The sequence below is a fragment of the Muscardinus avellanarius genome (assembly GCF_963383645.1).
Source record: "Muscardinus avellanarius genome assembly, chromosome: 14".
Lineage (NCBI taxonomy): Eukaryota > Metazoa > Chordata > Mammalia > Rodentia > Gliridae > Muscardinus > Muscardinus avellanarius.
In genome coordinates this window covers 85,492,521-85,506,140 of record NC_137800.1, presented here as the reverse complement: position 1 = coordinate 85,506,140, position 13,620 = coordinate 85,492,521, and the positions used below count along the sequence as shown (strand labels likewise).

The 13,620-nt window shown below is 43.5% G+C and overlaps 1 protein-coding gene across 2 annotated transcripts in view; it reads right to left on the bottom strand.

Annotated features, from left to right (window-relative positions):
• Nucleotides 1-13,620, bottom strand: part of EXOC2 (exocyst complex component 2) — a gene marked incomplete at both ends in the record, with an annotated part of 142,019 nt that overhangs the window by 95,072 nt on the left and 33,327 nt on the right. Inside the window, 4 exons of one of the 2 annotated variants that reach the window (XM_080710817.1) lie at nucleotides 3,222-3,340; nucleotides 6,917-7,019; nucleotides 7,775-7,856; nucleotides 7,993-8,138. In XM_080710817.1, the coding sequence (XP_080566943.1) occupies nucleotides 3,222-3,340; nucleotides 6,917-7,019; nucleotides 7,775-7,856; nucleotides 7,993-8,138 (450 nt within the window). The remainder of the gene's footprint in view (nucleotides 1-3,221; nucleotides 3,341-6,916; nucleotides 7,020-7,774; nucleotides 7,857-7,992; nucleotides 8,139-13,620) is intronic. The other variant, XM_080710816.1, reaches the window with a different exon arrangement.

Sequence of the window (13,620 nt, the reverse complement as noted above, 5' to 3'; positions counted from 1 at the left end):
AGCTTGGAGGTAGAATGCCCCTGGGTTCAATTCCCAGTACTACAAAAAAAAAAAAAATCATATATCAGTGAAACCCTGTTTCAAAATAAAGAATAAAAAAATAGGGCTGGGGGTATAGCTCGAAGGTAGAATGCCTCTGGGTTCCATCCCCAGTACTGCAAAAACAAAAACAAACAAACAAAAACAACATATGTCCATAAGAGCAGGCCATAAGCTCCAAGAGGCCTGCTCACTACTGCACTTGCAGCGTCTAGCACGCAGATGACCAGCCCAGGTTGAGCGGACTCACCTGGGAGCACACAACAGCATGGACTCTTCCTCCACAGTCTAACACAACTAATAGGGAGGGGGCAGAGGGCAGGAACTGAAGGTGTTCAAAACACCGTAGGGATTTGGGTGTGCGCTCAAATCTGAGAGCCTACTGAACAGAACAGACGCAAAAATTACCAGCTGAATAACAGAGACATTAATATGTTAACACAATTAAATATCCTCACAAGCCGGGAGTGGTGGTGCACGCTTGTAATCCCAACATTTGGGAGGCTGAGACACGAGGATCGTGGTTCCAAGACAGCCTCGGCTACTTAGTGAGGCCATTTGCAACTCAGTGAGAATCTATTTCAAAAGAAAGGATAAAAAACAGGGCTGCGGGTGTAGCTTGGAGGCAGAATGCCCCTGGGTTCCAGCCTCAGTACTACAAAGAAATAAATAAACAAATTAATAAGTAAATATTTGTTCCCAGAGACTAAAGACAATGTATATCATTTGCTGTCATTTTCCCTTGCTACAAAATAATTAGTGATATTAATAGGAATTTTGATACGGCATCAATAGAGAGATACTGGTGTTTTCTGAACATAGGACAGAATCAAAACTGAAAAGTTCTCAAATCTGAGCCAATTAACTCACGACAAAACTCTGCCATGAAGAGACGCCTCTCTGCTGTCTTCCCAGGAGGGTTCTAGGTTACCTCACCCAGCGCCCTGGGCCTGCCCAGCCCCACACCCGCCTTCACAGCACCCACTCAGGGCCCAGACCAGCAGCAGCTGCTCCAGGCTCAGTGCGCAGGACACCTGGCTCTTACCTCACACTCATTATCGCGAGGCCCACACCCTGCTCTCAGGTTTCCCCGGGACCTGTGGGTGCCCTCAGCCTCCTCTGCTCAGCCTCCTCTGCTCAGCCTCCTCTGCTCAGCCTCCTCTGCAGGATCCCCGTCTCCCGCTGGCTCCGCAGGAGTCTGTTCTTGGTTTTCTCTTCTCATCTTGAATGAACCCATCAACTCCCAGGGACCATCTGTGCGCAGACCACACCCAAATCCCTCCCACCCCTTTCCCCCCACAGTATTCACAGAAAATGTTGATTCCATCCCGTCATCAAATGGAAACTGCACCTTCAAAAACAAGAAACTCTCTAAACCTAGCTACTTGGTGGTCATCTTTATCTCGACTTGCAAGTCCGACAATTTCAAATCCACCCGCTCAAGAGAACAGGCCAGGGGGTGGGGGGGTGTTGATCATTTCCCCCTCTCAGTCTCCTAACTCAAGAACTACCCCAAGACACCTGGCAGTCAGCCCTCCTCCCTCCTCGCTCTTCCAAGACCCAGGTCTGTCCGCTCTACTTTCTAAACAGCCCTGGAACCTACACACCTCGCCCTTCTGCTGCCTCTACCCTAGTGAGATGCCAGAATTGTTCCGCCAGCCTCCTAACCAGCTTCCCCACTCAGGTCTTTTGTCTCTTTCATCCATTCTCCACATGGAAGCCAGGCCACCATCTTGTAAAAAAATAAGTCTGATCATTCCTTTCCCTGGCTGGAAGTCCTTCTGCTGCCCCGCTACCCTCTGGGTAAAGAGTGACCCTCAAGGCAGCGATGGTGTCCTTTATCTGACTCATCCCAGTTCCAGACTCACCTCCGCAGCCTGAGTCGCATTCTTTGCTGAGGCCACACAGAAGCTGGTGGCTTTCCCTGGCTCAAAACCCTCTGCTCTTCATAGAATGATCTTACCTCATTCCTTCTCTATTTTAACTCACTAATAGATAGCCCCAGCGATTTTTGGTTTTTTAATGCTAGAGATTGCACCAGGGGCATTCTACCTCTGAGCCACACCCCCAACCTTTATAAAATTTGTAACAGGGTTAAGTTTCTGAGGCTGGCTTTGAACCTACGGCCTCCTGTCTCAGCTTGCCAACTACTGGGATGTGCATTTTATCATGTCCAGCTAGCCTTCGGGTTTCAAAATAGATGTTATTTCTTTCAGAGCTTAGACTATCACTTCCCTGACCTCAAACCCCTGAACTAGGTTCTGTTCCTAAGTACTATCTATCACAGCACTCTGAATATCCCCATCTTAGAAAGCAGTTTACTGTAGTTTTCTAATCTGTCTCCTCCACGATGCTGATGTTGCAGTCCTGAATGACCCGGATCTTGTCCATGGCACTGACCACTAACAGTATCTATAGGATAGAAGGCACTCAATACATACGCCACGTGTTGATGGCAGGACCATACAAATAAAAGCCAACACAGCCGCATGCAGGTGCAGCTTCAGCTCCTCTCTTCAAGCCCACCCCAGGGTCTTGGCCTAAGTTCTTCCCTCTCTCAGGCTGCAGTGGGCCTGTAAGCCACTTCCAGCTCTCAGCTAATATGGCGCATTCCTGAAATAGCTTTCAAGCCAGCCACCCAAGCACCATCCTCAGTTACTCCCCTTTGGAATACCCTGCTATTTTTTTTTTCTCTTTTTCTTTTTATCACTCATCTCTGGTTTCCCTTTGGTTAGTTACACGTTTGACGTCTTTTCCTTCCTCTACCGGTGAACCCCAGGAGGCAGGGCCTGGGTCTGCCTATCCAGCTCCTTGTGTCTGCCTGGTTGGCAGCGGCACCCAACATATACTTGATGAAACAATGAGTGGGCTTAGCATTTATCCGGGACTGACGGTCCTTTCTACTGCATTGTGTTGCCTCCGGTGAACTTTTAACTGTTTTCCACAACAAACCTTCCACGGTACTGTTCATCGATCACAAAAGCAGGCAGATTAGTAGAGTTCTGTTGCCCACGCCGAAGTACAATGCTAACTAGTGGACAGAGAGCCGTGAAAAACGACGACGACAAAGAGCTGAGTATGGATATCGAGAAAATTAGGTCATCGCACCCTTGACCACTGAACATCCCCCAGAGGCATCAGAGGGAATGAAGGAGCCGCACGTGGGCAGAAGGGAACCTTGCCTTTCTGGTGTTTCACGTGGCTCTCCTTGCAGTTGTGCATGAGCTGAAGGATCCACTTGTGCTGGGCTCCGATACACTGCCACGCAGGGTCTCCAGGAGCATGAAGGTCAGACAGATACCTGAAAAAGCAAGTCCCAGGCCTTCCCTGTTAGGTGGCAAAAGGAAAAGCCTGAACATTTTTAAACCATTCCCCTTTCTTTAAGAAAAACTAAAGCCAGATCAGTTGAGCAAAGCACTGGGTAGTATTAGTCTTTAACAACCAGTTCTCAATAAAGTATATGCAAATTTATTTCATTCAATAATAATGTTCAAAACAGTTTCCTTGGTAATTAGTTCTTTGTAGAATGACAACTAAAAAGACAAAGACAACCTGACAACGACCAGGTATTCCTACTGACTTGCTGAGGACTTTTCTTGGTATTTGTAGTTAGTTTTCCGAGGGTTTCTACTTAGTTGGGAGTCATCATATTAAACACAGGTGAGAACCAGCTGTTTTAAAAATTCTTAGTGATGTAAAGTACCGCCACTAGATGGCAGTGTGACACCATTTACTAAGAGTTGCTAAATCCTGGGCCCTGAAACCAAAGGCTGCGATTCTTATGTAAGAAGAGATTTGGTGACACCCTCTCAAGTCTAAACTAATTTCTGACTGAGAAAACATCGATAACTGAGAATATGCAGTGCAGATGGGTGTTTTCTTAGTTCTTAAACAGTTAGCACATTTAAAGCCTTTCTGCCTAAATTACTAAGATCCATGTTAAAAATTAAAAGATGTCAGTTGAAATTTTTTCTGTCAAATATTATTCAAGATGTGGCCCTCAACCTTCATATAACAGATAAATATAACAAGTTAGATCCAACTAAATCAACCCCAAAAGACTGTTCAAATGAACTTGTTGTCTTAAAATTCTTCTTCAACCATGAACTGCCCTTGTGTCTCGGGTTTGTGGCCAGTGGTTGATGTTCATCAGCGGTCACAGGCAGTGACCTCCGGCCAAATATGAGTGATAAGGGACACGCCCGATGCTCCCATCCCGGTTTCTTTGGCAGCAGGTGCTTATTACTCAGACGTCTCAATTAGCAGCTAACGAGGGGAGAAACAAATCTATGTTGTAATAAGTTAGCAACAAGTAAGATGCTGAGAACTCCGACATGGAGCTTAAGGGCCGCACAAGCCAGCAGGGAGCTGTGTTTTGAGATCTGACCCACAGCACAAGGAACACTGGAGGCAGGGCTCACAGTGACGGGCTGCCTGCCCAGAGGCACAGTATTTTAACGTTAGAATTAAACATATCAGCTCTTTGCTGGTGTGATTTTTTTTTTTTTTTAACCATGACCAGGAAAAGGATACGATGACTTGGGAGAGAGTAAACAGAGCTGTATTTCTTGCTGGAGCTAGCTCATTCCCTACCAGATGGAGCCAGAATGAGGAGTGAAAATGGTCGGGAAGTCTTGAGATAAAATAGAGAATAAAAGGCAAGAGAGGGAGAATCGGATTTTCATTTCTCCATGCACGGCACGATCGTGTGAGGCTCTGCTAAGGCCATGGCTTTTGTGGAAGATAAAGCTCTCTCCATCCCCTCCTGGTGCTCACAGTATCTATCAACAGCCATTAGATACTTGACCTGGTTCTCACCTTATTTTTCTACTCATTAATGGCTAACAATTTAATCTAAGAAGGTAATCAAATTACTCAGTCTTCTCAAAGCATCAGAAATAAAATAACGATTAAAAAATAAGTGAACTACTGCCGACATTCTTGTTATTTTCTCTTTAAAATGACAGGAGAAAAAAAGCAATGAAATAGCCCATTTCTTAAAGCATCTTTTTTTTTTTACACTACCATCTTTTAACTGAGATTCAGTTAAGATGACTCAGTCACGTGAACTTCACAGTTGTTTTTCTTATAGATGACGATTAACCCATAAGGAAACGGCACACTCAGTACAATTTAACATAATAAACACCTACGTGACTCCGCTGCGCATGCGCAGTGGAGCGGCGGAGCACGCAGAGGCAGGAGTCGCGGCCCTGGCCGCTCACTGCCGCGGTCCTGGACCACACGCTCCGTCCGCCCTGCGGAACTCTGTTTCTTTAAACGTGGAAAATAAAGCAGTGGGGTAACTAGCATGTCCTTTATTTCCAGCCTTAGATGTCCACAGCTCTACAGGCCAGGAAAGTCCCCTGCATACATTCCTTCCTTCTGGCGGTCTTGGAGGAACGCGAAAGCAAGCGTAGGCTTTGAAAGCAGGCAGACAGGTGTCCTCCTAGCTGGATGGGCTGGGCCAGCGTTCCTGGCTTTGCACGTAGCCCTTGGTTAGAGAGAAAACAGACGGGGCCTCCCCAGCACAGTGCCTGGCTCAGTGCACAGAATCCGTAGTGGTAGAGATCAGCCTGACTGCTCTCCTGACCGCCCTGCCTGCCGAAACCCGCCTTCCTCCTGGGCTAGCATCTGTGCTTGCTACCAGTGCCGGGGCCCAGCCGCCCACCATCCTCCTCATCACTAGGACAAGGTCTGAATGGACACCTTCAGCTCCTCTACCACGACTCTCATATCCGCTTTCAGCCAGACCCTTGTTCCAGGCCTGGAGATTATTTTCAACGACCACATGGTGACCGTAGCCAAATGCATAAATAATATATATGTGTCTGCTATCATCTTATACCTACTGCATATTCAACCAACTTCCCTAAAGAGAAGTCATGAACGTGTGGAAAAAATAACAGCTTATGCTGAGAAAAGAGGCCACAGCAAGAGAATCCCAGCAGAAAATAAAACTGATATTTTTAAATTACAGATACAAAAATCTCAGGGTATATGGTTTGTCTCCAAATCCGGATAGAAGTGGCACATGTACAAAATTTCTGACTACTTTTTATGTGGCAGGTACTGCGTTAAATCTTCAAGTGTATTCTTATCTTTGCAACTACCCTGAGAAACGGGTCATATTTCTCATACCCATTCTACAGATGAAGAAACCGAAAAAGAGAACTCTAAGGTGCCCACAATGAACAGCAAGCTCCCATCAGAAGATCCTGCTTCCTTCCACGGCCTTTTCTTTGTACCCTCATGTGTCCATCTCTTTTACTATTTATTATTGATACTGTGTGGAGCCACAGAACACTCCAGCGGCCCGAGGAAGTCCCCACCCCAGGCAGGGAGTCCCGAGCCTGTGGATTTCCAACACCCAGTGAGGTTTTTTTAACCCACAGGAAGAAGCAATGAAGCTACTTTTCCTTCTGCCAAACTAGCAGGATTGTCTTGCCTTTAAAAAGTGAGTACTCCAGGACCACTCCCACGTCATTAGTATTCAAAAGAGCTTTCTGTTGGGTATGGTGGTGCACACCTGTAGTCCCAGCAACTCAGGAGGCCAAGGCAGAAGGATCAAAGGTTTGAGGTCAGCCTCGGCAACTTAGCAAAACCTCGACTTAAAATTAAAAAATAAAAAGGGCTGGGGATGGAGCTCCGTGGTAGAGCATCCCATAGTTCAATCCCCAATACTACAAAAAAAAAAAAAAAAAAAAAGGAATTTTGGTGTCCTATATCAAATATCTCTACACTTCAGCCATTCGTCTTCCCTTTCTCCAATTTATCTATTGCACTTAATTTCTCCCAATTTAGCTTTATAGGTAATATGCTCCATGTAACACCAAACAAACATACATGATTCATCAAATTCTTGCGCAAGTGTTACCTTATATAGCGCTTTTGGTCGTGTAAGGTTGATGGTGTCTCGAGCAACTTGTCCAGAAGTAACTCTTGCAAAGCTTCAATTCGTGTTTCTACTTCAGCATAATCTATTTTTTTTAAAAAAAGAATATACAATACTTACGGGGCTGAAATTTAAAAGCAAGCTTCAGAAAGCAGAGCAGTAGCTGTTTGAGACTAAGAAGGTCCCTTCGTAGAGACCTTTGTGAATTGGTTTAAACGAGCTATCTTGAGGACGTGCATGAGCCTGTGAATTTGTGAGAATCTGCCGACCTGGAACATTTGCCTGTGTATTTCATTGAATATAAATTTTACTACAATAAAGAAACAAATTATGGTTTGAGGACTTTCAGATTTCACTGTGAAGAAACTCGGTGACATTTCTCTTAACTGATAAGGTTTTAACCACAGGCATTTTAAGCTTGCCTTATTTTCTTTAACTCGGATATTGAAAATGATTTCAAAGGGTGTTGGGCTTCCTTAAGATTAAGGTTAGAATATAAATTATATTGTTTTCTGTGAATGGGGAAGAGACTGAAATGCAGGTTTCCATGTGTATTAAATACCTCTCGCTGCTTTTTTTCTGGAGAGAAAGATTTTTAACAGCTTTGTGGTTAATAGCAAAGAACGTTTGAAACCAACTTACCATCGCGGTTGCTCATGATAACTACATCTAAGTAAGAAAATGCCTAATGCTATTTTTGAGAGAATTGTTTTACATTTTACAGAGGACACCACATAAACAAATGTAAAATGCATGTAACATTCTTTGCGGACTGAACAAATTACACATTCTTCCTGTCAGAGGAACGTAGAAGATGTAAAAGTAATAAGCAAACCTTACATTTCTTGAAAACTTGCACCTCCGTCTTCCCAAAGAGTGATTTGGCCTTTTCATAATCATTAATAACCACATCATAATCACCCTTTAAAATAAAGAAACATTTGCGAACCAGTCATTAAGCATCATGAAGACATTTGGCTAACATTAAAAAAAGATCTTAAATCTTTAAAGTTTATGACACCTCTAACCGTCCGTACATAAATAAATGTGTACTCTACCTTCTGCATATTCCTTTCAATACTGAGAGGGAGATTGAAGAGAAACTTAAATCGCTGGAGCACGTTGAGTGCGTTTCTGGTGGAATCTGCCTTGTCCTTCCGACCTAACACTTCTTGAAATAATGTGTCTGCAGTGTTACTCGCTCCTATTTTAAAGAGAGAAAAAGAAACTTAAAAGCTCATTTTAACCAGAAAATGTGCAACTAAACACCAGAAGCAAAATGTTGGACCGTGATTGCAGTTTTACAGTAAAACTCGATAGACTGCTTTTTAAAAGTCAGCTCTTCAGAGATCTGTGATGATTTACTAAAATAAAATTTCCATCTTGCCTACTGTCTTTTCATACATTGAGAGTGGTATCCAATTAGATAGAACTATACTGAGCGCGCTCAAGTTAAGTTCTCCATCAGCAATCTGTATCTGTTTTAGTTACTGTTCTAAATTTTCTAGCAATTATGAGTCCTTAAGTTGGGCCATTACTTTAGACGACAAGGGTAAAACACACATTCATGTATGTACACACATGTGTACACTAGTTAAAGTCCGTGGATTCAGTATCTACATATGGGGTAATAAAACAATGAAAATGGTTTTAATAAAAGTTATTCAAGAGAAATACTTTTAAACTTATCCTATTTCTTGACAAAATTATATCCTTATTTAGCAGGCACAAAAATTACAGAAACAACTTAAGTGACAAACTTTATTAATAGAGTATCATTAATATTTCTTTAATTGACTAATTCTTAGGAAATTATACATATGCAGGACATTTCCTAACTTTCCCCCTTCCAAAAAAAGACTTCAAATTATATATATATATCTCAGTAATGAAAGAGCTGCTTTATCTAAAGTAAAATTTTCTATCTACAGAAACGGTTTAAGTTTTTTCAACTTGTGAATTATTTTTAATTAGCCACGAGGAAAGAGGAGAGAAAGGATAAACTGTTTTGGGCTGTTTGATCGCTGCTTGTAAAAAGTTTCTACATTATCTGGTCTAGTGACTATACTTTAAGCAGAGATGAAGAAATCACCTCAGTCTCAGTGGGTGGCTTGCCTGTCATAGCCTCTGCTCCACACGGTGGGTGGCCTGATCGTGTTAAAAGTCGCCTTTGTAACATGATTGTTTTATCTAAATAATGTTTAAATTCTGTTGAAATTTTAAAGGCCCGATATAAAAACTATGTTTGGTCAGGATAGCTGTTTTCACCACATGTCATTTAATGTAGACTACTAAATTTCTATTATAAGAGGAGGAAAAATATATTCTCTTCTCGCCACCAAACCACATAACGAAGGCTAAACGAACATTTGAAAGCTGATCGGGGTTAAAACTTTTTTTCTTCAAGGAAAATTATTTTAAAATATTTGCTTATCATTTTAAAAACATAAACTTCATGAGCTGAGGCTTCATAAATGAATAGATATGTAAATGAGACTGAGTATTTTTTAAAAGTTACCCACATGTGGGGTTTAGATGTTAAATCACCAAGCCCTGTGTGTGTGTGTGTGTGTGTGTGTGTGTGTGTGTGTGTGAGCGCGCATGCACGTGTGTACTCTGAGCACACATGCAATAAAAGAATTTGGAGCAAAGAGTAGAAGTATTCAGAATTAGATTTTTCTTATTTTATTTTGAAAGTAATCAAAAATACCAACTCATAATTTTAACTCCTTTGAAAAGTATGAAAAGAAGTACCGTGAGAAAGCATAATTAAATACAAACATTTCTGCAGAAAATGTTATAGGCAAAAATCATAAACTACAAAATTATACTTTATATAGAAATGTAGGGATTTATAGAGAGAAGATTTAAATGTATGTGACACTGAGAGACTGTATGGACAACTTCTGTCAGTAAATGATTATTCTGCCGTGAACTTTACTGCATTCACAATAAAAGTGTAGTTCATGGCTCTGAGAACAAGATGATACATGCAGGAGCTAGACATACGAGAGCCGTGAAACTCAGTCTTGTAGAGCAGATAAAAAGCAGCAGCAGCAGCTCATGCAATGCACCATCTTTCTTCTTGAGGGCAAAACAAAAATACTAAACCAAAGGGGTGCCGACGCCATGGCTAAGGGCCACCAGCGGAGCGCCTGCAGGCACCCAGTAAACCCCCCACGGGTGTGAACCCACACACACCGCCCTCCACTCGCTCACCAAGAATACCCGATGTGAAGGCAGCTGGCCAGGGCCTGAACATTCAGTGTGTGACCACAGAATAAATCTAAGCCGCAGGACCATGGGAACCTCGACTTGGGACCTGTGAGCCACTGACCGGGCCCTGGTTCTAGACTGGTAACTCCTTCTTTTCCCTTTACTCAGGAATGGTCTCCCCACCAGCAGCATGACCATCCCTGTCTCATTTACACACAAGTCCCAGGAACTAACAGCGATGGAACGACGTCCCCGCTGCCACCCGTGTGCTGGGCCACCAGCCGTCAGCAGTCCCCGCGGGGAAGTGTGGTTGTTGTTTTTTTTTTTTAAAGCCACTTTCACATTGCACGCCAACGCCCCACTCTTACCTGCCCACTGACCTATCCTTAACACACACGGGAAATTCCTACTTGTGCCAGGAACTCCAGTCACATAGAAAATCCAGTCCTGTGCTTCGAACACTATCTTATGTAAGTTCAAGATATATTTAAAGTAAACACTATGCTTTTTCTTATTTCCAAGTGAACTTGTGGGTCCCCTGCTTAGAACCGACACTAGAGACCTAGAAGAGACCTTTACTCTGCGTTCCCCTGGGTCACAATCGCAGGCTCAGGGAGCAGGACAGAGGAGACCCCACCGAGATTCCTCCCACAAATAGGCAGGCTGAGTGAGGCTAGAAAACAGAAACGTTAGGGCACCTGGAAGAATGCTCTAAAACGTGTGCACAAACGCAGGGAAATCATGAGCACAGAGGGAGACCTGACGTGTGTCTCCATTTCAACAGATTCTAGAAATGACCACAGAGGCAGCGGCTCAACATAATGATAAAACGCGAGTAGCGCTGCAGACAAGATTTAATGCTTGTCTACAACCCCACGCCTGACACTGGCATAATACAGCTCTACAGAGAGCACACGACACTCGTATCTTGGGGTCATGTTGGTTGCGGTGGCACGCACCTGGAATTCCAGCAACTCAGGAGGCTGAGGTAGAAGGATTGCAAGTTTGAGGCCAGCCCCAAGACCCTGTGTCAAAGGACTGGAAGTTGGGCGCAGTGGCACACACCTCTAATCCTAGTCCTTGGGGGCTGAGATGGGAGGATCGCAGGTTGGAGGACAGCATCTGCGGGTTAGCAAGATCCAGTTTCAAGATTTAAAGGGGGGGGTGCTGGGGTATGGGTTGGAAGTAGGAAGCCCCTGGGTTCAATCTCCAGTACCACAATGAATGAGTAAATGAATGAAGGGCTGGAAGTATAGCTCAGTGGTAGGGGGCCTCTGGCTTTAATCGCCAGTACCAAAATTAATCATGAAATAAGAAAAAGCATCCTTCCCTTACTAAGCTCCTCTGATGGCTGTACTGTCCAAGCTACAACCTCTGAGAAGTAAAGCACAAGCTCTATCTTTATATTCCTGGGATGAAACAAAAATATGCTCAGTGAATGTTTATAGAGCAAGAACTAAAAAAAATCAGCCTATCGAATCAATGAACAGAACAGTGTACTTATACCCAGGGAGTTAGCACAGCGCGTCTGTACAGGAGGGCCTCGCTTTGTGCAGTGTGGGGGACACGTCACGCACGGGCTGAAACCCAGCAAAGCCATCTTAGCAATCAATGGTAAAATCACTGAGAACCCCCAGCTTTCAATGGCTCCCCTTAGCCAGGCACGAGGGTAAGCGACCGATTAGCTCCGGCAGCCTGTGTTCCAAAGCTGGGACGCTCATCGGGTCAGGTGGAATGAATGCAATCCCGACTCAGGATGCGTTGATGAGGGTGTGACTTCATCCTAAATCAAGGTGCGTTTCTGCAGTTTTCCATGACTTCTAAGAAAGTTTTGATAAAACACTGAAACTTACCATTAGTTATAAATGAATCACATTTAAAAAGTATAGAATAAATATTAATTAGTACACTACAATTTAAAATTTGAGAAACAATGACAATTACAGCCCTTTATTTCGTTTTAGAATTTACCAAGAATTCTAGTTTGCTGTTTTGGGTTGGTTTTTTTTTTTTTTTTCCTTAAAATTTACAATATGTATCAAACATGTCTCTATGCTTTGACAAATTATCATTTCCTTTCTAAGTGTGTAAGTCAGTTTCCCACATTCTATCTTTGGTGCTTTCAATCTCGTGAAGCATCTCTGGGGCACTTGCATGCATCGCCTCCTCTGGGTCATATCGCTTTCTTTATAAACATCTCTATCATGTATATTGGTCAGATCACCTTCGCCAAGTCCCTCTAGAGGCACATCTCTGGTTTCCAATGGCAACGGGCCCACATTCCCACCCCTAGCTATCTTTAATACCTTTGCGTAGGACGGATCTGAATTTCACTTATGGCCGGCTGATACATTTTCATCTTTTGGGTCAATCCCCTTTTGATTATACATTTTTTAAAATGTCTGATAGGAGATGAGGAGGAAGCATAGCCACACGCTTTGCTGTCTGAGCTGGATCTGAAGACCGGGTGCGATGGCCAGCCACGGATGGGCCTGGCAGCAGGAGGCGCGACGTGGCTGCATACTGCTCATCCTGAGCAGCTGCTAATCACACGGTGAGAGATGGCTAAGGAGCTGCCAGGGAAGGTTATACTTCACACGGCTACCATGAGCACACTGTGGGAAATGAAATCTGAACTGTGTTGTTTAACTGGACTGTGCTACCCACACACTTCAACGACTGCCTGTAGTCTACAGTACAAGTTTAGAACCAGATTTCTGGATATATTTTTCCAGTTCTGCCACTTATTATTTATGATTTTATACAGCTACTTTAATGTCCTGGGCTTCAGGGTTTGTTTTTTTTTTTAATCATTAAAATGGAGATAAGGGAACAAATCTCATAGGGTTGTTAGGAGGACTGCATACACATTGACTCTTTAAAACAAAATCTGATTTTTAGCAGGCACTGCCTAAGTGTTGTTGCTATTATCGACATAACTACTACAAATACTTAAGCTGCACTGTCTAATCCTTTAGCTCCCCACGACCTAGGACTGCTGCCACTTAGAGTTAATGCTAGAGTTTGGATCTTCAATGGCCCCCAAAGGCCCATGGGTTCAAGGCTTGGTTACCAGCCTGTGATGCTACTGTGAGGAGGTGGAACCGTCAGAGGCGGGGCCTCAGGAGAGGAGGTCAGGTAATTGGGGGAATGCCCCTGATGGAGAAGTGAGGACCTTCGCCCCTTCCTCTTTTTCTTCTTGCTTCTCAGCTGCCATAAAGCAAAGGTAGAACACCTGAGTACCACAAAATTAAATTAATTATAATTTTAAACTCAGGGTTGCTGATGAAGCTCAGTGGTAGAGTGGGACCTAGCTTACCTAAGGCCCTAGGTTTGGTCCCAGTATCTGGGGAGACGAATTCAATTCTTCAGTTATTCTAGCCATATTTCAAGGGCTCAGTGGCCGTATTTCTTCACTGCAGAAGTTCTACTGGATAGTGCTGTTCTTAGATAAGTATATGTGATGTAAA